Source organism: Pseudophryne corroboree, chromosome 8, assembly GCF_028390025.1.
Source record: "Pseudophryne corroboree isolate aPseCor3 chromosome 8, aPseCor3.hap2, whole genome shotgun sequence".
NCBI classification, from domain to species: domain Eukaryota; kingdom Metazoa; phylum Chordata; class Amphibia; order Anura; family Myobatrachidae; genus Pseudophryne; species Pseudophryne corroboree.
In genome coordinates, this window is record NC_086451.1 from 233,712,042 (window position 1) to 233,736,497 (window position 24,456).

At 48.3% G+C, this 24,456-nt stretch overlaps 1 protein-coding gene across 1 annotated transcript in view; it reads left to right on the top strand.

The window, feature by feature from the left end:
• KIF4A (kinesin family member 4A) overlaps positions 1 to 24,456 on the top strand; it is a 579,230-nt gene that overhangs the window by 17,923 nt on the left and 536,851 nt on the right. Inside the window, exons 2-3 of the mRNA XM_063937105.1 lie at positions 21,916 to 22,049; positions 22,265 to 22,379. Coding sequence (XP_063793175.1) covers positions 21,933 to 22,049; positions 22,265 to 22,379 — 232 coding nt within the window. The 5' untranslated portion in view covers positions 21,916 to 21,932. The remainder of the gene's footprint in view (positions 1 to 21,915; positions 22,050 to 22,264; positions 22,380 to 24,456) is intronic.

Consider the following 24,456-nt stretch of genomic DNA (forward strand, 5'->3'; position numbering starts at 1 on the left):
ACACCGTCAGGGGCTTGTAAAAACGCCCATTTACCTCAGTCGGTTGACACAGACACAGACACGGACACTGACTCCAGTGTCGACGGTGAATAAACAAACGTATTTTCCTTTAGGGCCACACGTTTCATGTTAAGGACAATGAAGGAGGTGTTACATATTTCTGATACTACAAGTACCACAAATAAGGGTATTATGTAGGGTGTGAATAAACTACTTGTAGTTTTTCCTGAATCAGATAAATTAAATGAAGTGTGTGATGATACGTGGGTTTCCTCCGATAGAAAATTATTGGCGGTATACCCTTTCCCGCCAGAAGTTAGGGCGAGTTGGGAAACACACCTTAGGGTGGATAAGGCGCTCACACGCTTATAAAAACAAGGGGCGTTACCGTCTCCAGATACGGCAGCCCTCAAGGAGCCAGCTGATAGGAAGCTGAAAAATATCCTAAAAGTATATACACACATACTGGTGTTATGCTACGACCAGCAATCGCCTCAGCCTGGATGTGCAGCGCTGAGGGGGCTTGGTCGGATTTCCTGACTGAAAATATTGATACCCTTGACAGGGACAAGATTTTATTGACTATAGATGCATTTCTATATATGCGAGATGCGCAGAGGGATATTTGCATTCTGGCATCAAGAGTAAATGTGATGTCCATATCTGCCAGACGAAGACACGACAGTGGTCAGGTGATGCAGATTCCAGACGGCACATGGAAGTATTGCCGTATAAAGGGGCGGTCCATCGGACCTGGTGGCCATGGCAACAGCTGAAAAATCCACCTTTTGTTACCCCAAGTCACATCTCAGCAGAAAAGGACACAGTCTTTTCAGTCTCAGTCCTTTCGTCCCCATAAGGGCAGGCGGGCAAAAGGGCCAGTCATATCTGCCCAGGGGTAGAGGAAAGGGAAGAAGACTGCAGCAGGCAGCCCATTCCCAGGAACAGAAGACCTCCACAGCTTCTGCCAAGTCCGCAGCATGACGCTGGGGCAGTACAAGCAGGATCAGGTGCGGTAGGGGGTCATCTCAAGAGTTTCAGCACGCAGGGGGCTCACTCACAAGTGGACTCCTGGATCCTACACGTAGTATCCCAGGTGTACATTGGAAATTCGAGACGTCTCCCCCTCACAAGTTCCTGAAGTCTGCTTTACCAACGTCTCCCTCCGACAGGGAGGCAGTATTGGGAACAATTCACAGGCTGTATTCCCAGCAGGTGATAATCAAAGTACCCCTTCTACAACAAGGGAAGGGGTATTATTCCACACTATATTGTGGTACTGAAGCCAGACGGCTCGGTGAGATCTGAAATATTTGAACACTTACATACAAGCGTTCAAATCAAGATGGAGTCACTCAGAGTAGTGATAGCGAACCAGGAAGAAGGGGACGATATGGTGTCACTGGATATCAGGGACGCTTACCTACATGTCCAAATTTGCCTTCTCACCAAGGGTACCTCAGGTTCGTGGTACAGAACTGTCACTATCAGTTCAGACGCTGCCGTTTGGATTGTCCACGGCACCCCGGGTCTTTACCAAGGTAATGGCCGAAATGATGATTCTTCTTAAAAGAAATATGGACGCTTTCCTGATAAGGGCAAGGTCCAGAGAACAGTTGGAGGTCGGAGTAGCACTATCTTAAGTAGTTCTACGACAGCACGAGTGGATTCTAAATATTCCAAAATCGCAGTTTTTTCCGACGACACGTCTACTGTTCCTAGGGATGATTCTGGACACAGTCCAGAAAAGGATGTTTTCTCCCGGAGAAGAAAGCCAGGGAGTTATCCGAGCTAGTCAGGAACCTCCTAAAACCAGGAAAAGTATAAGTGCATCATTGCACAAGGATCCTGTGAAAAATGGTGGTTTCTTACAAAGCGATCCCATTCGGTAGATTTCACGCAAGAACCTTTCCGTGGGATCTGCTGGAAAAATGGTCCGGATCGCATCTTCAGATGCATCAGCGGATAACCCTGTCTCCAAGGACAAGGGTGTTTCTTCTGCGGTGGCTGCAGAGTGCTCATCTATGAAAGGGCCGCAGATTCGGCATTCAGGACTGGGTCCTGGTGACCACGGATGCCAGCCTGAGTGGCTGGGGAGCAGTCACACAAGGAAAAAATTTCCAGAGAGTGTGATCAAGTCTGGAGACTTCTCTCCACATAAATATACTGGAGCTAAGGGCAATTTACAATGCTCTAAGCTTAGCAAGACCTCTGCTTCAAGGTCAGCCGGTATTGATCCAGTGGGACAACATCACGGCAGTCGCCCACGTAAACAGGGCGGCACAAGAAGCAGGAGGGAAATGGCAGAAACTACAAGGATTCTTCGCTGGGCGAAAAATCATGTGATAACACTCTCAGCAGTGTTCATTCCGGGAGTGGAAAACTGGGAAGCAGACTTCCTCAGCAGGCATGACCTCTACCCGGGAGAGTGGGGACTTCATCGGGAAGTCTTCCACATGATTGTAAACCGTTGGGAAAAACCAAAGGTGGACATGATGGCGTCCCGCCTGAACAAAAAACTAGACAGATATTGCGCCAGGTCAAGGGACCCTCAGGCAATAGCGGTGGACGCTCTGGTAACACTGTGGGTGTACCAGTCAGAGTATGTGTTCCCTCCTATGCCTCTCATACCAAAAGTACTGAGAATCATAAGAGGGAGATGAGTAAGAACGATACTCGTGGTTCCGGATTGGCCAAGAAGGACTTGGTACCCGAAACTTCAAGAGATGTTCACGGAAGACCCGTGGCCTCTACCTTTAAGAAAGGACCTGCTCCAGCAGGGGCCTTGTCTGTTCCAAGACTTACCGCGGCCGCGTTTGACGGCATGGCGGTTGAACGCCGGATCCTGAAAGGGCATTCCAGATGAAGTCATCCCTACCCTGGTCGAAGACAGGAAGGATGTAACCGCAAAACATTTTCACCGCATTTGGTGAAGATATGTTGCGTGGTGTGAGGCCAAGAAGGCCCCTACAGAGGAATTCCAACTGGGTCGTTTCCTACATTTCCTGAAAACAGGACTGTCTATGGGCCTAAAATTAGGGTCCATTAAGGTTCAAATTTCGGCCCTGTCGAATTTCTTCCAGAAAGAACTGGCTTTAGTGCCTGACGTTCAGATGTTTGTAAAAGGGGTACTGCATATACAGCCTCATTTTGTGCCCCAGTGGCACCTTGGGATCTCAATGTTGTTTTGAGTTTCCTAAAGTCACATTGGTTTGAACCACTCACCACTGTGGACTTAGCATCGTCACCTTCCATGTGAGATATTTTATTAGCCCTGGCTTCAGCCAGGCGTGTGTCAGAATTGGCGGCTTTATCATATATAAAGCCCTTACTTAATTTTTCATTCTGACAGGGCAGAATTGAGGACTCGTCCTCAATTTCTCCTTAAGGTGTTTTCTGTTTTTCACATGAACCAACCTATTGTGGTACCTGCGGGTACTAGGGACTTGGAGGACTCGAGTTACTTGACGTTGTCAGGGCCCTGAAAAATATGTTTCCAGGACGGCTGGAGTCAGAAAATCTGACTCGCTGTTTAGCCTGTATGCACCCAACAAGATGGGTGCTCCTGCTTCTAAGCAGACGATTGCTCGCTGGATTTGTAATACAATTCAGTTTACACATTCTGTGGCAGGCCTGCCACAGCCAAAATCTGTAAAAGCCCATTCCAAAAGGAAGGGGGCTCATCTTGGGCGACTGCCCGAGGGGTCTCGGCTTTACAACTTTGCCGAGCAGTTACTTGGTCAGGGGCAAACACGTTTGCTAAATTCTACAAATTTGATACCCTGGCTGAGGAGGACATGGAGTTTCTCATTCGGTGCTGCAGGGTCATCCGCACTCTCCCGCCCGTTTGGGAGCTTTGGTATAATCCCCATGGTCCTTACGGAGTCCCCAGCATCCACTAGGACGTCAGAGAAAATAAGATTTTACTTACCGATAAATCTATTTCTCGTAGTCCGTAGTGGATGCTGGGCGCCCATCCCAAGTGCGGATTGTCTGCAATACTTGTACATAGTTATTGTTACAAAAATCGGGTTATTCTTATGGGAGCCATCTTGTCAGAGGCTCCTTCGTTGTTATCATACTGTTAACTGGGTTCAGATCACAGGTTGTACGGTGTAATTGGTGTGGCTGGTATGAGTCTTACCCGGGATTCAATATCCTTCCTTATTATGCACGCTCGTCCGGGCACAGTATCCTAACTGAGGCTTGGAGGAGGGTCATGGGGGGAGGAGCCAGTGCACACCACCTGATCCTAAAGCTTTTATTATTGTGCCCTGTCTCCTGCGGAGCCGCTATATCCCCATGGTCCTTACGGAGTCCCCAGCATCCACTACGGACTACGAGAAATAGATTTATCGGTAAGTAAAATCTTATTTTCCTGCAAACAGGAGTGTCTATGGGCCTGAAATTGGGGTCCATTAAGGTTCAAATTTCGGCCCTGTCAATTTTCTTCCAAAAAGAACTAGCTTCAGTCCCTGAAGTTTAGACGTTTGTAAAAGGGGTACTGCATATACAGCCTCCTTTTGTGCCTCCAGTGGCACTTGGGATCTCAATGTAGTTTTTTTTTTTGGATTCCAAAAGTCACATTGGTTTGAACCACTTAAATCTGTGGAGTTAAAATATCTCACATGGAAAGTGGTCATGCTGTTGGTCCTGGCCTGGGCCAGGCGCGTGTCAGAATTGGCGGCTTTATCCTGTAAAAGCCCTTATCTGATTTTCCATTCGGACAGGGCGGAATTGAGGACTCGTCCTCAATTTCTCCCTAAGGTGTTTTCAGCATTTCACTTAAACCAACCTATTGTGGTGCCTGCGGCTACTAGGGACTTGGATTCCAAGTTGCTGGACGTAGTCAGGGCCCTGAAAATATGTTTCCAGGACGGCTGGAGTCAGAAAATCTGACTCGCTGTTTATCCTGTATGCACCCAACAAGCTGGGTGCTCCTGCTTCTAAGCAGACGATTGCTCGTTGGATTTGTAGTACAATTCAGCTTGCACATTCTGTGGCAGGCCTGCCACAGCCAAAATCTGTAAAAGCCCATTCCACACGGAAAGTGGGCTCATCTTGGGCGGCTGCCCGAGGGGTCTCGGCTTTACAACTTTGCCGAGCAGCTACTTGGTCAGGGGCAAACACGTTTGCTAAATTCTACAAATTTGATACCCTGGCTGATGAGGACCTGGAGTTCTCTCATTCGGTGCTGCAGAGTCATCCGCACTCTCCCGCCCGTTTGGGAGCTTTGGTATAATCCCCATGGTCCTTTCGGAGTCCCCAGCATCCACTAGGACGTTAGAGAAAATAAGAATTTACTTACCGATAATTCTATTTCTCATAGTCCGTAGTGGATGCTGGGCGCCCATCCCAAGTGCGGATTGTCTGCATTACTTGTACATAGTTATTGTTACAAAAATCGGGTTATTGTTGTGAGCCATCTTTTCAGGGGCTCCTTCTGTTATCATGCTGTTAACTGGGTTCAGATCACAAGTTGTACGGTGTGGCTGGTAATGAGTCTTACCCGGGATTCAAAATCCTTCCTTATTGTGTACGCTCGTCCGGGCACAGTATCCTAACTGAGGCTTGGAGGAGGGTCATAGGGGGAGGAGCCAGTGCACACCAGCTAGTCCTAAAGCTTTTACTTTGTGCCCAGTCTCCTGCGGAGCCGCTATTCCCCATGGTCCTTTTGGAGTCCCCAGCATCCACTACGGACTATGAGAAATAGAATTATCGGTAAGTAAATTCTTATTTTTTTTTTTTTTAAATAAAGTATTTTTATTTCGAAGGAGAGTAGTTTGCATACAGACATTGCATAACAGGAACACATTAAACACGTAATGACATGTCCTCATCGGGGAACAGCATTCACTTTCGACTTATTTTCAAACTATGTCATTTGCTCATAGGCGCATAGGAATGTACAGTTATATATACCATTATTTTGCATTATCCGTACACTCTAGTATTCATGAAATCACATTATACTTTGTTTTGTTCCCCCCCCCCTCAAATATAACTCTTACGGACAATCCGTCCGAGTAAAACCCTTTAAAAGAGAAGAAAACAATCAGAAACCAAACACAGAGAACCCCAGAAATAAAAAAATTAAAAAAACAAAGAGACAAAAAACATTATGGGGAAGAGGACGCATTGGGGGATACTAGCACTCTAAATCCTACCCTGTCCAGATGGGCACAGAGCCACTCTCTCATTCACAACCCATTGGGTGAGAAGGAAGCCTATGGCCCTAGAAGATCATAACTTGGCAAATCCAGGACCTGTTAGTAACCCTATCACCATTAAGTTGTAGGGTCTGGGACGGAGTATATGGATTCCAGCCATGGAGACCAAATTCTTTCAAATTTAGCGGAGGCATTGTGTTTCATATAAATGTATCGTTCCTTAAAAACAGTGTCGTTTATTAGTGCCTTAAGAGCGGGGAGAGTAGGGCCCTTAGGGGCCATCCATAGCCTCGCAATGCTCACCTTCGCCATTGCACATATGTTGCGAGCATATAGGCCCTCTGGACCAGACACAAAGTCAGAGCTACCCATTCCCAGGATGCAAAATTGCGGAGTAAGCATGGCCTCGTCCACCCCTGTGTTCCCCAGAATCGATCCGACCCCCGCCCAGAAAGCCCGCAGCACCGGACAATCCCAAATGAGGTGCCAAAAAGTACCTGCAGTCATCCCACACTTAGGGCAGTCACCCACACGACCCGTCCCGAATTTGGCCAGTCTGGCCGGGGTCATATATATTCTATGCAAAAGGAAGTATTGTATCTGTTGATACCTGATGGATTTGGTAACCGTGCACGGAGTTTCCAAAGCAAGGGCCCAGTTCTCTTCATCTATGGGGCCCAGATCCTGCTCCCATTTGACACGGAGACGTGTCAAAGGATCTATATGGAGTTTGGCGAGTAGATAACCATAAGCATGGGAAATCATCTTAACTCGACCCAGCATACTTACAAAGGTCTTAATGGGAAATGGTATAATTTTAGGGGGGGAATTGGCGAATTGGGACTGCAAGGCATGTCTGAGCTGGAGGTATCTAAAAAAATAGGAGTTAGGCAAATTAAACTCATCTTTTAGTTGTTGGAAGGATTTGAGCGTATTATCCGTATAAAGGTGATTTATGGATATCACTGATTTAGGGGCCCAAACTTCCCTCCCCTCGAGCGCATACAGTTCAGGGAGCCATTTAGAATACCAGAGGGGGGTGTCCGGGTCCAATCCATCAAATTTCAAAAGAATTTTTAGTGCCTGCCACACCTTCATGGCTTGGTATATAAGAGGAGGGAGGAACCGAGCCAAGCTCCCACTCAGCAACACCTGCAGGGGGGATAAGTCGGGGAAGTAGCATTGGACAAATACCCAGTGTAGAGAAGTGACGCCAGTATCCTGTACCCATGCACTAATATGAGACAGCTGAGCGGCATAGTAGTACATCTGAAAGTTTGGCAAGGCCAGACCTCCGTCGCTGCGCAGCCTGGTGAGAGTGTTCAGTTGTATTCTAGGACGTTTGCTAGCCCATATTAAAGAAGACAGGACACTATTCAATTTTCTAAAGAAGGATGGATGAATATATACAGGGGATTGCAGAACCACATATAGAATCTTAGGTAGTATTATCATTTTTACGAGGCTGACCCTGCCAGATACAGTCAATGGAAGCTTACACCAAGTCTTGGATTTACGAGTAATTTGTTGCATGATCGGATTAAGGTTCAAAGGTGTAAAGTCAGAGGGGTCATTGGTTACCTGAATCCCAAGATATTTAAATTTCGCCGTCCAACATAGCGGTAGGGAGATTTTAGGAGCAGCAGGGGGGGGGGCCAATCACAGGCATAATAGAGGACTTAGACCAGTTAATATGAAGGCCTGAATATACACCGAACTCCTCAATCAATTGCAACACTGTAGGCATAGACCTGGTGTAATCCTGCAGAAACAACAGCATGTCGTCAGCGTAAAGGGCAATCCTATCCTCACGAGGGCCGGTATGAATGCCCACCACGCCTGGGTGGGACCTTATTAGACAGGCCAAGGGTTCGATGGCCAGGGCAAACAAGGTTGGGGACAGAGGACATCCCTGCCTGGTCCCGCGAAACAGGCGGAACGAGGGAGAGATATAGCCATTCACTGAGATCCTGGCAGTCGGGTGCTGATAAAGCAATTTAATCCATTTTATAAAATTAGGCCCGAAACCCATAGCTGTCATGACCTCCCATAGATAGGACCACTCGATACTGTCAAATGCCTTGGCGGCATCCAGTGAGACCACTACCGAGTCAGAGGGGAAGTCATATGGGATTTGTAAGATGGTATATAATCTACGTAGGTTAATAGAAGTGGACATCCCTGGCATAAAGCCGGTCTGGTCGGAGTGGATAATGGAAGTAATTACGGTGTTGAGTCGAACTGCTAAAATCTTTGCCAGGATCTTAGCGTCAGTGGGAATCAATATTATCGGTCTATAGGATTCTGGGGATCTAGGGTCTTTTCCGGGCTTCGGGATCACTATAATAATCGCCTCCGCCATAGAGGGGGGAAGTTGATCATTAACAAAAATATCAGAATACAGGGCGTGAAGCCTAGGACCGAAGAAATCAATGTGGGTCTTGTATACCTCTGAGGGGATGCCGTCATAGCCCGGTGCCTTGCCGCTGGGAGACAAGCCAATAGCCGCCGTTACCTCTTCCAGAGTTAAGGGTGCCTCCAGCATCTCAGAGGCCTCCGGGGGAAGTGTGGGTAGGGGAATATTACTTAAATAAGCGGAGAGGTCTGATGTCGAGTCTACCAGTTGTGAACTGTAGACCTCAGCATAGTAGGAGCGGAATAGCTGCGCAATTTCCGGCGTGGTGTTCACAAGGGCGCCATCGCTACCGGTCATCTGAGCAATTGTAGAACCTGGGCGGTCACTGTGCACCAATCGAGCCAACAGGCCACCTGGCCTATCGCCCTGCATGTAAATATTAGTAGCCTGAAATAGAAGCGAGCGCGAGTTTTTATCAGACAGATGAGCCACCCATGCCGACTGGGCCGCCAGCCAGCGTACCTTCAGCGCAGGGGTGCCATCCACCAAGTATCTAGATTCCAAATCCCTGGCGTCACTCTCAAGGGCTCGCTCTCTCTCCCTGCAGGACATTTTGAGGGCAGAAATACGTCTAATATACGTTCCCCTTAGGAATGCCTTAAATGAATCCCAAACCACTGTTCCGGGGGCCGAGCCTACATTGTCAGTAAAGTATCCCTCCCACTGAGTCACCTGGTCAGAGCAGTCACCTATTTGCAGCAGCCAGGAAGGATGCAGTTTCCAATAAGATTGACCCCTCTGGCTCACCATAGCGAGAGTCAACACCATAGGGGAGTGATCAGATATACCCCGGGCCTCGTATTGGACGTCAACCACCCTAGGGAGAAGAACGGGGGAGAGTAGGGTCAGATCGATCCTGGAGAACGAACCATGCGTGCCAGAGAAGCATGAAAACTGTCTAGTCGTAGGGTGCCGAGCTCTCCACACATCCACCCACTGCATATTATTCAGAAAATCAGCAAATTTAGTAGGACTAGAGCGGACCCCAGCAGCCTGCGGAGAGCGCCATCTGTCTAAAGCTAAATTCATGACATTGTTAAAGTCACCCAAGCAGATTACCGGGGTGTCCTGAGAGGAGGCTATGAATGAAGCGGCTTGCTGTAGTACATCGTACGAGAATGGGGGGGGGATATAAACCGCCAGTATGTAGTAGGGTTGGGAACTTAGTCTACATTCAAGGAACACAAATCGACCGTATTTGTCAGTCTTGACCGATACCAGCTCAAATTGGACCGATTTCTTTATCAGGATTGACACACCCCTGGAGGAAGAGGAGTGAGAAGCGTGATAGGCCCAGCCCACCCAGGGTCTTCTAAGTGACAGTAACCTATTCCCCTCCAAGTGAGTCTCGCAGAGACATGCAACATCCGGGCCATATTTCCGAAGTGTAGTTAATACTAAGGAACTCTTTATCTTATTATTTAAACCTCGAACATTCCATGTCAGAAATTTCAAATTAGCCATAGATCTGGTAATATTCTATGTAGTAACCTAAAGATACAGTCCAGCGAATATTCCTGGAAATTATTAGTGAGGGTAATAGTGCTATACTACTCAATCCCTGATTCTTAATCGACAGTATCCAATGCATCAGACATACTTCCCACATCAAAATGAATGTACTCCAAAACAAATTTAAGCATGAGAAAAATAACAAACTATAGAAAGAAAAAAACTTGTGTAAGGCACAGCAACAAGCTGTTCGCTGAACTCTCCCCCCCTCCCCGTATACCACCCCTAACTTCGGCATACTTAAATCCCAAACTATCGTTTCTATCTCTCAAGGGCTAAATACTAAACAAAACCCTTAACCAAAGTCAAGCGATCAAGAGAAAGAAAAGAAAAGTCCTGAGCCACCAACGCCAAGGGGGGGCTCCCTGGACAATGGGTAGATGCCTCTGGTGGTCCCAACCGATCATTAGACAGTGCAGGGCCTCAATCCGGGGCCATCTGGCGCGCTCCCGGAGCATATCTGTCCAGCCATTGGGCCGCCTCTCTAGGGGAATTGAAGAATTTGGTTTCCCCGTCCGCTACCACCCGGAGTCGGGAGGGGAATAGCATAGAGTAGGAGACGTTCAGGTCTCTGAGGCGCCTCTTGATAGGCATAAACTGGGCTCGATCCTTCTGGACTTCCGTGGCAAAATCAGGAAAAGCAGACACGGTAACCCCGTTTCTGGTAAGGGGGCCTTTTGTGCGTCCCAACCGGAGGACCCAGTCACGGTCCTTATAATGCAGAAATTTGGCGATGAAGGTGCGCGGAGGGGCGCCAGGAGGTAGAGGACGAGATGGTATCCGGTGTGCACGCTCCACCGTAAACTGTGCCGTGAAGGATTCAGCGCCGTACAGTTCCTTAAGCCATGACTCCAGGAAGACCTCAGGCTGGGAGCCCTCCTCCTTCTCCGGCAGGCCCACAAATCGCACATTATTTCTACGCAGCCGACCCTCCATGTCTAGTAATTTGGATTGAAGGGATGTTACTTGCTGGGTTACCGTGGAAATAGATTGTTTCATAGGACCGCACATATCCTCCAGATTCGAGACACGGGTTTCTGCCTCTCCCACTCTCTCTCGTATGCGCTGGACGTCCTGCCGAAGCAGTGAGAGATCACACTGCACTTTCTCCATCTTATCTGAAAGACGCTGTTCCGATCCAGCTATTGCCTCCAGCACTTGTTGAAGAGATGGAGCTGCGGGTGTGTTAGGGGATTCAGCAGCTGTTGCAGATGGGGAGTAGGAGTGGGACGGAGAGGCCCCCTGCGAAGCGGCCTGCGAGGCCCGTTGGTTTAGTGGGTTAGGTTGTCTGGCAAATTTCTCCAGCTTCGCCGCAGCCGTGCGCTGGCCGTCCCGAACCATGACGGACAATAGGTAGTAACAGACACTCCGGTATAATCTCAGGTCAAAAGCGTAGAAGGAGACTTCAGCAATGAGTGAATTTTAGGGTTGTAATAAGCAGAAACACATCCGCAGCTGGTCTCCAAAGTAGTAGGCAAATGTAAAAGAAAGTACTGGCAGCGTCCCAGAATATAGGTGAGAGCAGGAGCGATGCAGTTATTTAGTATGTAAAATAAGACAGCAACTGAAGTCAAAGTGTAATTTGATCCCAGGAGGTAAGTCACTCACCAGTTACATATCAGTCAGCCTTTAAGTGAGAGTGTTCCCTCTATGACTGGAAGCAGCAGTCCAGAGCAGTGGGGCCGGGAATCTCCAAAATTGAGGCCGGGGATCCGGAGGAGGTATAGGCCGCAAATCCGGAAGTATGTCTCCTCGGCCGTACAGACCCCGGGGAGAGCGGGGAAATCGCCTGCCGGTGCCCTGCAGCGTAGGGAAGAAAAGCAGGGTATTCAGGCACACCAAAGGGGCCAGGATATTACAGGAGGATGTTTAATCCAGGGAGCTCCCGGGATCTGCTTCCTACTCCTGTGCTGCCGTGGCCACGCCCCCAAGTAAATTCTTATTTTAATGGCCAATGGTACACTGCTCAGGCCCACCATTGCTTGTGCGTGGGTGAGTAGTAGGGAGGCCGATCCCGGGATTTAGGCCCAAAAATGCCGGGATTTGAATCCTGGGATTGGAGCCTCCAATCCCGGGATTCACGGGACTGCATTGCGCATGTGCAACGCAGCAGCGAGGGATGGTTGGTGTAACTAACACTTATTATTAGGCGGGCGGCAGCCATGTACACAGACCGCAACGGCATTTCAAATGTAGCGCCGGCCGCCAGCCAATCACAGCTGGTGGACCGGGGGCCAATCAGGGAAGCGGCCGCTGCGGCTCCTGATTGGCTGCCGGACTGCCCGTTCTGACTGGCTGGCGGCTATCACTACAATTTGATAGTCCTCCGGCGCGCTCAGCGCGTCTTGCCCATGGCTGCCACCCGCCGCCCGTCTAATAGTAAGTGTAGTTTTTCTGACACCAACCCTCCCTCACTGTGGTGCTCGCTTCAGCCTCCCTCCCGCTCCGCTTCCTACACCCTGCAGCGCTGCTCCCTAGTCCCTACACTACACCCACCCTGCCGCGCTGCTCCCTAGTCCCTACACTACACCCACCCTGCCGCGCTGCTCCCTAGTCCCTACACTACACCCACCCTGCCGCGCTGCTCCCTAGTCCCTACACTACACCCACCCTCCAGCGCTGCTCCCTAGTCCCTACACTACACCCACCCTCCAGCGCTGCTCCCTACAGCCTCCGTGCTCCCTACACTCTTTTCCACTGCCCTCCACTCCCACTCTCCCTGCTCCCTACTGCAATCCTGGGAATACCGGGATTGAGCGGTTTTCAATCCCGAATCCTGGGATTGAAATAACTGCCCGGGATTGGCCTCCCTAGTGAGTAGGGCTATCGAAAAATGGTCCGAAAACTTGTCATCTGAAATTGTCACGATAGAGATGAGATACTCCTAACTTTAGGTCATACAGGTTGAGTATCCCATATCCAAATATTCTGAAATATGGAATATTCCGAAATACGGACTTTTTTGAGTGAGATAGTGAAACCTTTGTTTTTTGATGGCTCAATGTACACAAACTTTGGGGTCGATTCTATTCTGCAACTAATTAATAGCGCCGGGAATTAGCTCCCGACGCTATTCAATTCAGCAACTAGTTACGTCGGCGATGGCCCGTTCTCGCCGACAAAACAGGTTGAATTGTCGGGAGAACGGGCATTCTCCGACTTAACTCCCCGGCGCGAGGCTGATTCCCGACAGAATCAGCCTCGCGCCGGCCGCGAGGCAGCACTTTTGTCGGGTTTCTCTTCTCATCCCCCGGGGATGAGAGAAGAATTCCCGACAATTGCAGGTAATTAGTTGCTGAATTGAATAGCGTCGGGAGCTAATTCCCGGCGCTATTCATTAGTTGCCGAATAGAATCGACCCCACTGTTTAATACACGGAGTTATTAAAAATATTGTATTAAATGACCTTCAGGCTGTGTGTATAAGGTGTATATAAAACATAAATGAATTGTGTGAATGTAGACACACTTTGTTTAATGCACAAAGTTATAAAAAATAGTGGCTAAAATGACCTTCAGGCTGTGTGTATAAGGTGTATATGTAACATAAATGTATTCTGTGATTAGATTTAGGTCCCATCACCATGATATCTCATTATGGTATGCAATTATTCCAAAATACTTCTGGTCCCAAGCATTTAGGATAAGGGATACTCAACCTGTATTAAAGACGCTGCTGCGTACGTGTTAGAAGCCATGAAAGATATTGGCCTTTCTCTATCGTCCTAGTGGATGCTGGGGTTCCTGAAAGGACCATGGGGAATAGCAGCTCCGCAGGAGACAGGGCACAAAAAGTAAAGCTTTTCCAGATCAGGTGGTGTGCACTGGCTCCTCCCCCTATGACCCTCCTCCAGACTCCAGTTAGATTTTTGTGCCCGGCCGAGAAGGGTGCAATCTAGGTGGCTCTCCTAAAGAGCTGCTTAGAAAAAGTTTAGCTAGGTTTTTTATTTTACAGTGATTCCTGCTGGCAACAGGATCACTGCAGCGAGGGACTGAGGGGAGAAGGAGTCAACTCACCTGCGTGCAGGATGGATTGGCTTCTTGGCTACTGGACATCAAGCTCCAGAGGGACGATCACAGGTACAGCCTGGATGGTCACCGGAGCCGCGCCGCCGGCCCCCTTGCAGATGCTGAAGTCAGAAGAGGTCCAGAATCGGCGGCTGAAGACTCCTGCAGTCTTCTAAAGGTAGCGCACAGCACTGCAGCTGTGCGCCATTTTCCTCTCAGCACACTTCACACGGCAGTCACTGAGGGTGCAGGGCGCTGGGAGGGGGGCGCCCTGGGAGGCAAATGTAACCTATATAAAGGCTAAAAATACCTCACATATAGCCCCCAGAGGCTATATGGAGATATTTAACCCCTGCCTGATTTCTCTAAATAGCGGGAGACGAGCCCGCCAGAAAAGGGGCGGGGCCTATCTCCTCAGCACACGGCGCCATTTCCTCTCACAGCTCCGCTGGTCAGGACGGCTCCCAAGTCTCTCCCCTGCACTGCACTACAGAAACAGGGTAAAACAGAGAGGGGGGGCAAATTTATGGCGATATTTTGATATAACAAAGCAGCTATAAGGGAGCACTTATTATAAGGCTATCCCTGATATATATATATAGCGCTTTTGGTGTGTGCTGGCAAACTCTCCCTCTGTCTCCCCAAAGGGCTAGTGGGTCCTGTCTTCGTTAGGAGCATTCCCTGTGTGTCTGCTGTGTGTCGGTACGTGTGTGTCGACATGTATGAGGACGATATTGGCGTGGAGGCGGAGCAATTGCCAAATATGAGGATGTCACCCCCTAGGGAGTCGACACCAGAATGGATGCCTTTATTTATGGAACTACGGGATAGTGTCAACACGCTAAAGCAGTCGTTTGACCACATGAGACGGCCGGACAATCAATTAGTGCCTGTCCAGGCGACTCAAACACCGTCAGGGGCTGTGAAACGCCCTTTGCCTCAGTCGGTCGACACAGACCCAGACACAGGCGATGACTCCAGTGGTGACGGTGACGAATCAACCGTATTTTCCAGTAGGGCCACACGTTATATGATTTTGGCAATGAAGGAGGCGTTACATTTAGCTGATACTACAGGTACCACTAAACAGGGTATTATGTGGGGTGTGAAAAAACTACCTATAGTTTTTCCTGAATCAGAAGAATTAAATGACGTGTGTAATGAAGCGTGGGTTGCCCCTGATAAAAAGCTGATAATTTCAAAGAAATTACTGGCATTATACCCTTTCCCGCCAGAGGTTAGGGAGCGCTGGGAAACACCTCCTAGGGTGGATAAGGCGCTAACACGCTTATCTAAACAAGTGGCGTTACCCTCTCCTGAGACGGCCGCACTTAAAGATCCATCAGATAGGAGGATGGAAAATATCCAAAAAAGTATATACACACATGCAGGTGTTATACTACGACCAGCTATAGCGACTGCCTGGATGTGCAGTGCTGGGGTAGTTTGGTCAGAGTCCCTGATTGAAAATATTGATACCCTGGACAGGGACAATATTTTACTGTCGTTAGAACAAATAAAGGATGCATTTCTTTATATGCGTGATGCACAGAGGGATATCTGCACACTGGCATCACGGGTAAGTGCTATGTCCATTTCGGCCAGAAGAGCTTTATGGACGCGACAGTGGACAGGCGATGCGGATTCAAAACGGCATATGGAAGTTTTGCAGTATAAAGGGGAGGAGTTATTTGGAGTCGGTCTATCAGATTTGGTGGCCACGGCTACAGCCGGGAAATCCACCTTTCTACCTCAAGTCACTCCCCAACAGAAAAAGGCACCGACCTTTCAACCGCAGCCCTTTCGTTCCTTTAAAAATAAGAGAGCAAAGGGCTATTCATATCTGCCACGAGGCAGAGGTCGAGGGAAGAGACAGCAACAGGCAGCTCCTTCCCAGGATCAGAAGCCCTCCCCGGCTTCTACAAAAGCCTCAGCATGACGCTGGGGCTTCTCAAGCGGACTCGGGGACGGTGGGGGGGTCGTCTCAAAAATTACAGCGCGCAGTGGGCTCACTCGCAAGTAGATCCCTGGATCCTGCAGATAATATCTCAGGGGTACAGGTTGGAATTAGAGACAGATCCACCTCGCCGTTTCCTGAAGTCTGCTTTACCAACGTCCCCTTCCGAAAGGGAGACGGTTTTGGAAGCCATTCACAAGCTGTACTCTCAGCAGGTGATAGTCAAGGTACCTCTTCTGCAACAAGGGAAGGGGTATTATTCCACTCTTTTTGTGGTACCGAAGCCGGATGGCTCGGTAAGGCCTATTCTAAATCTGAAGTCCTTGAACCTGTACATAAAGAAGTTCAAGTTCAAGATGGAGTCACTCAGAGCAGTGATAGCGAACCTGGAAGAGGGGGACTTTATGGTATCCTTGGACATCAAGGATGCGTATCTCCACGTTCCAATTTACCCCTCACACCAGGGGTACCTCAGGTTCGTTGTACAAAACTGTCACTATCAGTTTCAGACGCTGCCGTTCGGATTGTCCACGGCACCTCGGGTCTTTACAAAGGTAATGGCCGAGATGATGATTCTTCTTCGAAGAAAAGGCGTATTAATTATCCCATACTTGGACGATCTCCTAATAAGGGCAAGGTCCAGAGAACAGCTAGAGATGGGATTAGCACTGTCTCAAGAAGTGCTAAAACAGCACGGGTGGATTCTGAATATTCCAAAATCCCAGTTAATGCCGACAACTCGTCTGCTGTTCCTAGGGATGATTCTGGACACGGTTCAGAAAAAGGTTTTTCTCCCGGAGGAAAAAGCCAAGGAGTTATCCGAGCTTGTCAGGAACCTCCTAAAACCAGGAAAGGTGTCTGTACATCAATGCACAAGAGTCCTGGGAAAAATGGTGGCTTCTTACGAAGCAATTCCATTCGGCAGATTCCACGCAAGAATTTTCCAAAGGGATCTGTTGGACAAATGGTCAGGGTCGCATCTTCAGATGCACCTACGGATAACCCTGTCTCCAAGGACAAGGGTGTCTCTTCTGTGGTGGTTGCAGAGTCCTCATCTATTGGAGGGCCGCAGATTCGGCATACAGGATTGGATCCTGGTGACCACGGACGCCAGCCTGAGAGGCTGGGGAGCAGTCACACAAGGAAGAAACTTCCAGGGAGTATGGACGAGCCTGGAAACGTCTCTTCACATAAACATTCTGGAACTAAGAGCAATATACCATGCTCTAAGCCAGGCAGAACCTCTGCTTCAAGGAAAACCGGTGTTGATCCAGTCGGACAACATCACGGCAGTCGCCCATGTGAACAGACAGGGCGGCACAAGAAGCAGGAGTGCAATGGCAGAAGCTGCAAGGATTCTTCGCTGGGCAGAGAATCATGTGATAGCACTGTCAGCAGTGTTCATCCCGGGAGTGGACAACTGGGAAGCAGACTTCCTCAGCAGACACGATCTTCACCCGGGAGAGTGGGGACTTCATCCAGAAGTCTTCCACATGCTGATAACCCGTTGGGAAAGACCAATGGTGGACATGATGGCGTCTCGCCTCAACAAAAAACTGGACAGGTATTGCGCCAGGTCAAGAGATCCGCAGGCAATAGCTGTGGACGCGCTGGTAACGCCTTGGGTGTACCAGTCGGTGTATGTGTTTCCTCCTCTGCCTCTCATACCAAAAGTATTGAGAATTATACGGCAAAGAGGCGTGAGAACGATACTAGTGGTTCCGGATTGGCCAAGAAGGACTTGGTACCCGGAACTTCAAGAGATGATCACGGAAGATCCGTGGCCTCTACCTCTAAGGAGGGACTTGCTTCAGCAGGGTCCCTGTCTGTTTCAAGACTTACCGCGGCTGCGTTTGACGGCATGGCGGTTGAACGCCGGATCCTAAAGGAAAAAGGCATGCCGGAAGAAGTCATTCCTACTTTGATTAAAGCAAGGAAGGAAGTAACCGTGCAACATTATCACCGAATTTGGCGAAAATATGTTGCGTGGTGCGAAGATCGGAGTGCTCCGACGGAGGAATTTCAACTGGGTCGATTCCTACATTTCCTGCAATCAGGATTGTCTATGGGTCTCAAATTGGGATCTATTAAGGTTCAAATTTCGGCCCTGTCGATCTTTTTTTCAAAAAGAATTGGCTTCAGTCCCTGAAGTCCAGACCTTTGTTAAGGGAGTGCTGCATATACAGCCTCCTGTGGTGCCTCCAGTGGCACCGTGGGATCTCAATGTGGTTTTAGAATTTCTAAAATCTCATTGGTTTGAACCACTAAAAAAGGTGGATTTGAAATATCTCACATGGAAAGTGACCATGCTTCTAGCCCTGGCTTCGGCCAGGAGAGTGTCAGAACTGGCAGCTTTATCTTACAAAAGCCCATATCTGATTTTCCATTCGGACAGGGCAGAACTGCGGACTCGTCCGCATTTTCTCCCTAAGGTGGTGTCAGCATTTCATCTGAACCAGCCTATTGTAGTGCCTGCGGCTACAAGTGACTTGGAGGACTCCAAGTTACTGGACGTTGTCAGAGCATTAAAAATATATATTGCAAGGACAGCTGGAGTCAGAAAATCTGACTCGTTGTTTATATTGTATGCACCAAACAAGATGGGTGCTCCTGCGTCTAAGCAGACGATTGCTCGTTGGATCTGTAGCACAATCCAACTTGCACATTCTGTGGCAGGCCTGCCACAGCCTAAATCTGTAAAGGCCCACTCCACAAGGAAGGTGGGCTCATCTTGGGCGGCTGCCCGAGGGGTCTCGGCATTACAGCTCTGCCGAGCAGCTACGTGGTCAGGGGAGAACACGTTTGTAAAATTTTACAAATTTGATACTCTGGCTAAGGAGGACCTGGAGTTCTCTCATTCGGTGCTGCAGAGTCATCCGCACTCTCCCGCCCGTTTGGGAGCTTTGGTATAATCCCCATGGTCCTTTCAGGAACCCCAGCATCCACTAGGACGATAGAGAAAATAAGATTTTACTTACCGATAAATCTATTTCTCGGAGTCCGTAGTGGATGCTGGGCGCCCATCCCAAGTGCGGATTATCTGCAATAATTGTACATAGTTATTGTTAACTAATTCGGGTTATTGTTGAAGGAAGCCATCTTTCAGAGGCTCCGCTGTTATCATACTGTTAACTGGGTTTAGATCACAAGTTGTACGGTGTGATTGGTGTGGCTGGTATGAGTCTTACCCGGGATTCAAAATCCTCCCTTATTGTGTACGCTCGTCCGGGCACAGTACCTAACTGGAGTCTGGAGGAGGGTCATAGGGGGAGGAGCCAGTGCACACCACCTGATCTGGAAAAGCTTTACTTTTTGTGCCCTGTCTCCTGCGGAGCCGCTATTCCCCATGGTCCTTTCAGGAACCCCAGCATCCACTACGGACTCCGAGAAATAGATTTATCGGTAAGTAAAATCTTATTTTTGGGTTCAAAAGCCGCTACTATGGCAGTCTTAGCTCGGAGGGCGTTGTGGATTCGCCAATGGAATGCGGACGCAGATTCCAAAAGAAATATGGATGCTCACCCGTATAAAGGTGAGGCCTTGTTTGGAGATGGTCTGAATGCTTTGGTCTCTGCGGCTACCGCCTTATGCTCCTGCACCGACAAAAAAGACACATCACTCTCACATGCAGTCCTTTCGGCCCAACAAGTACAAAAAGGGTATAGGTTCCCCTTTCTTTGCAGGTAGAGGGAGGGGAAGAGGAAAAAAGTCTGCAGCGTCTCCAGGAACGCAGAAGCAGAAATTAACCCCTGCTTCTGCCAAGTCTGCAGCATGACGCTGAGGCTCCCGTGCTGGAGTCCACTCGGGTGGGAGCACGTCTGAAACTTTTCAGTCAGATCTGGGTTCAATCTGTCCTGGACCCATGGGTCTTGCAAGTAGTGTCCCATGAATACAAACAGGAGTTTCAAGACACATGCACGAGAAGATAATCCTGTCATCCAAAGCCAGGATTTCGCTCATGTGGCGGCTGCACAGGTCTCGCCTATTAGAGGGACGCAGGTTCGGGATTCAGGACTGGGTCCTAGTGACCACGGATGCAAGTCTCCGAGACTGGGGAGCAGTCCCACAGGAAAAAAGGAAAATGGTCAAGTCAGGAATTCTGTCTTCACATTAACGTTCTGGAATTGAGAGCCATTTACAACGGCCTTCTACAAGCAGGGCATCTTTTTCAAGATCAACCCGTGCAGATCCGGTCGGACACTATAACAGCAGTCGCATACATAAACCGTCAGGCGGAACGAAAAGCAGAGCGGCAATGGCAGAGGTGACAAAGATCCTCTGGGCAGAAAGACATGCAAGAGCTCTTTCTGCAATTTTCATTCTGGGAGTAGACAACTGGGAAGCAGACTTCCTCAGCAGACACGATCTCCATCAAAGAGAGCGGGGCCTCCACCAAGAAGTCTTTGCAGAGGTGACAGGTCTCTGGGGAGTTCCTCAAGTAGACATGATGGCATCTCGTCTCCACAAAAAGCTTCAGAGATATTATTCCAGGTCGAGAGACCCTCAAGCAATAGCAGTGGATGCACTGATGTCGCAGTGGGTTTTACGGTCGGTGTATGTCTTCCCTCCACTTCCACTGATACCAAAAGTTTTCAAGCTCATAAGAAGAACAAGGGTTCGAGCGATCCTCATTGTCCCAGACTTGCCAAGGAGGGCGTGGTATCCAGATCTTCAGGAGTTGCTCGTAGAAGATCCTTGGCCTCTTCCTCTTCGCGAGGACCTGCTGCTGCAAGTGCCGTGTGTGTATCAAGACTAACCGGTGCTGTACGTAGACCCACTATAGCAGCCACCCAAATCTAACTCTCTCTGCAAGTGTTATATCTGCCCCACCTGCAGTGCACATGGTTTTGGCTAACTACTAACAAATTTGCTTCTGCGATCAACTCTGAATTACCCCCATAGTCCTTGCAGCAGACGTTTTCTAAGGGCCTACTCTCCTTTTATCTGCACTAATGGGGGGCGACATCAAGCACAACGTTGTCTACTCTGTGGCTATGACCTTCTGCTCTTTCCCTTTTTCTTCATGCAGTGAAAATGTTATTCCGCAGGCATACATAGCTCTGTCGGTGCGATATCTACTTTCAGTATCGCAGGTCTGGGATTCTAATCCTGGGTGTGACTGCTAAGACCTGTATGATTTCCAATGTATGACTATCCTCTGTATATGGAGATATATCTGTCTATATGTATCTCTATGCATTCACTCATGTTCAATGTACATCTGTGTGTTTCTGAGGTTCCTGTTTTATAGCGATCTCTTTTATGGTTTTGTTTACCTCCTTCTCGGTTGGTCGGGCTACCATCTGTCCTCGGGCACAGTATCTTAACTGGTCTGGGGAGTGGTATAGAGGGGGTGGAGCCAGTCACACACAATGAAAAAATTTAAAGTGCTGGCTCGTCTAATCACCCTGTCTATACCCCATAGTACTGAACTCCAGCATCCCCTATGGACTCTGAGAAAGGGATTTACCGGTAAGTACCAAAATCCTGTGTGTTTATTTATTTTATTTTTGTTTTGTTTCTCTTTGTATGTTCACATGTGACACAATCATTTTTCATGCAACAATTACATTTTCTCATACGTATTTTTTTTATTGTGGGTTCATTTAAATTAAGACATTGGCCGTATTTATTGTTGGGTCATCATTTTTCATATTTTATTGTAAAATACTGACAGTGCATTTTTTATTTTTTCTAGATTTATTACCGTTTTCCTTGTCTACATTAGAAGCAGCAGGCTTTTTTTTTTGTTTATTCTGTCTTATGTACTAGCAATCCAAATATCATAGAAGTCTTGATATAAAATAACCTGTGATAATGTTACAATTAATTTATTTGCTGTGCTTTTGCTAGGCTGTTGTAGCTGTAACATGGGAAAGGATGAGGGTATTCCAGTAAGAGTCGCTCTGAGGTGTCGTCCTTTGGTGCCTAAAGAAATTAATGAAGGCTGCAAGACGTGTCTTACATTTGTTCCAGATGAACCTCAGGTGAGTGCTGCTGGCCCATTTTAGACTGTTAGGCCTGGCCATCCTGTGGCTCTTCAGCTGTTGTGAAACATGTTCCAGCATGCTGTGCCATAGTATTAGCATTCTCTAATAGCAAAATTGTGATGGGGTATGCTGGGACTTGTAGATTCACAGCAGCTGGTTAGGCCGGGACTATATAGTCGGTTGCACAAGTTGACAGTGTCTCTATTGTGCAGGTGATTGTTGGCACAGAGAAGTCGTTCACATATGACTATGTGTTTGATCCAACATCTGAGCAGGAGGAGGTGTATAGTACTGCCGTAGCACCACTCATTAAAGGGTTGTTTAAAGGTAAGTTCTTTACTACAAATATCTGAAACAAATAACATTTGCACAAAGTAAGAAATATGTATATTTTTCTCATTGTTTCTAAGCAAAGATATCTGTTGTAATTTTTGCCTCTGACTCTGAGGCTGGGTACATACCTGGCAGAAATGTCTACTATTCTTTGAAGCATACGCACTGATTGGCCGCTCGATGTGTCTGCACAGACATCACAACAGGTGGTCAGCGGGTCCAGTATGTACCCAGCATTAGAAGTATCCCAGCAGACATTGTAGCAAATCAAATTAATGCTTGCAAATTATTTTCATCTATTTATATAAGGCCCCAGATCTGCAGCACTGTCATTATAATGTATGAATACAGTTTGGGGTAAAATCAATACACTTAATTGTAACAAATGGAGCAGGAATACAAATAGACAATATAGTAACTTAATATGTGGAAATTGACGTAGTTCAACCATAAGGTATTGCACTAGAATTCATTATGAGACCGGGATTTAAAATGCAGAAAATTTAACAATGAGACCTTGGGTAGAGAGGACCATGCTCATGAGATCTGTATCCGAGAATAGTGGTTATCACCTGCTTTTTTCCTGAGGAAGCTGGGCTTATATCTACCAGTGAAATGCATTGAGCTTTCATATATTTCTCCACGGATCCCACTCCACATCTCTGCACATCATTGGAACACCAGGCATTCAGATTGACATCTTTTGGACACCGTTTCTACTACTTCCAGATCACAGCATTATCCCTCCAGCCAATGAAATGGACATTCCCTAAAGCTTATGCTACCACACAGGGATCATCATTTCTCTGACGTCCTAGTGGATGCTGGGTACTCCGTAAGGACCATGGGGAATAGACGGGCTCCGCAGGAGACTGGGCACTCTTAAAAGAAATATTAGGTACTACATCTGGTGTGCACTGGCTCCTCCCTCTATGCCCCTCCTCCAGACCTCGGTTAGAATCTGTGCCCGGCCAGAGCTGGATGCACCTAGTGGGCTCTCCTGAGCTTACTAGAAAAGAAAGTTTTGTTAGGTTTTTTATTTTCAGTGAGATCTGCTGGCAACTGACTCACTGCTACGAGGGACTGAGGGGAGAGAAGCAAACCTACCTGCTTGCAGCTAGCTTGTGCTTCAAAGGCTACTGGACACCATTAGCTCCAGAGGGATCGAACACAGGGCCCGACCTCGATCGTCCGTTCCCGGAGCCGCGCCGCCGTCCCCCTTGCAGAGCCAGAAGACGGAAGAACCAGAAGAAAAACGGCGGCTGAAGACTCCGGTCTTCTATAAGGTAGCGCACAGCACTGCAGCTGTGCGCCATTGCTCCCACAGCACACCACACTCTCCGGTCACTGGTGGGTGCAGGGCGCTGGGGGGGGGGGGGGGGGCGTCTCAAATTCTTCAGTCAGTTTTGGGTTCATTCTGACCTAGACCCATGGGTTTTACAAATAGTATCCAAAGAGTACAAGCTGGAGTTTCAAGACGTTCCCCCTCGCCGGTTTTTTTTTTCAAATCGGCCTTACCGGCCTCTCTTCCGGACAAGGGGGTAGTGTGCGACGCAATACAAAAGTTGTGTCAAAATCAAGTTATCGTTGGGGTTCCCCAGTCACAACAGGGAGAAGGCTTTTATTCGAGCCTGTTTGTGGTTCCGAAGCTAGACGGCTCGGTCAGACCAATCCTAAACCTAAAATCCCTAAATTTCTACCTAAAAAAAAAAAATTCAAATTCAAGATGGAGTCTCTCCGTGCAGTGATCTCCAGTCAGGAGGAAGGGGATTTTATGGTGTCAGTGGACCTAATGGATGCATACTTACATGTTCCCATTTATCCTCCGCATCAGGCTTACCTGAGGTTTGCAATTCAGGATTGTCATTACCAATTTCAAACGTTGCCGTTTGGCCTGTCCACGGCTCCGGGGATTTTCACCAAAGTGATGGCGGAGAGGATGGTTCTCCTTCGCAAGCAAGGAGTCACGATTATCCCATACTTGGACGTTCTCCTGATAAAGGCGAGATCCAGGGACTAGTTGGTGCAGAAAGTTGCACTCTCCCTGACCGTTCTTCAGCAACATGGTTGG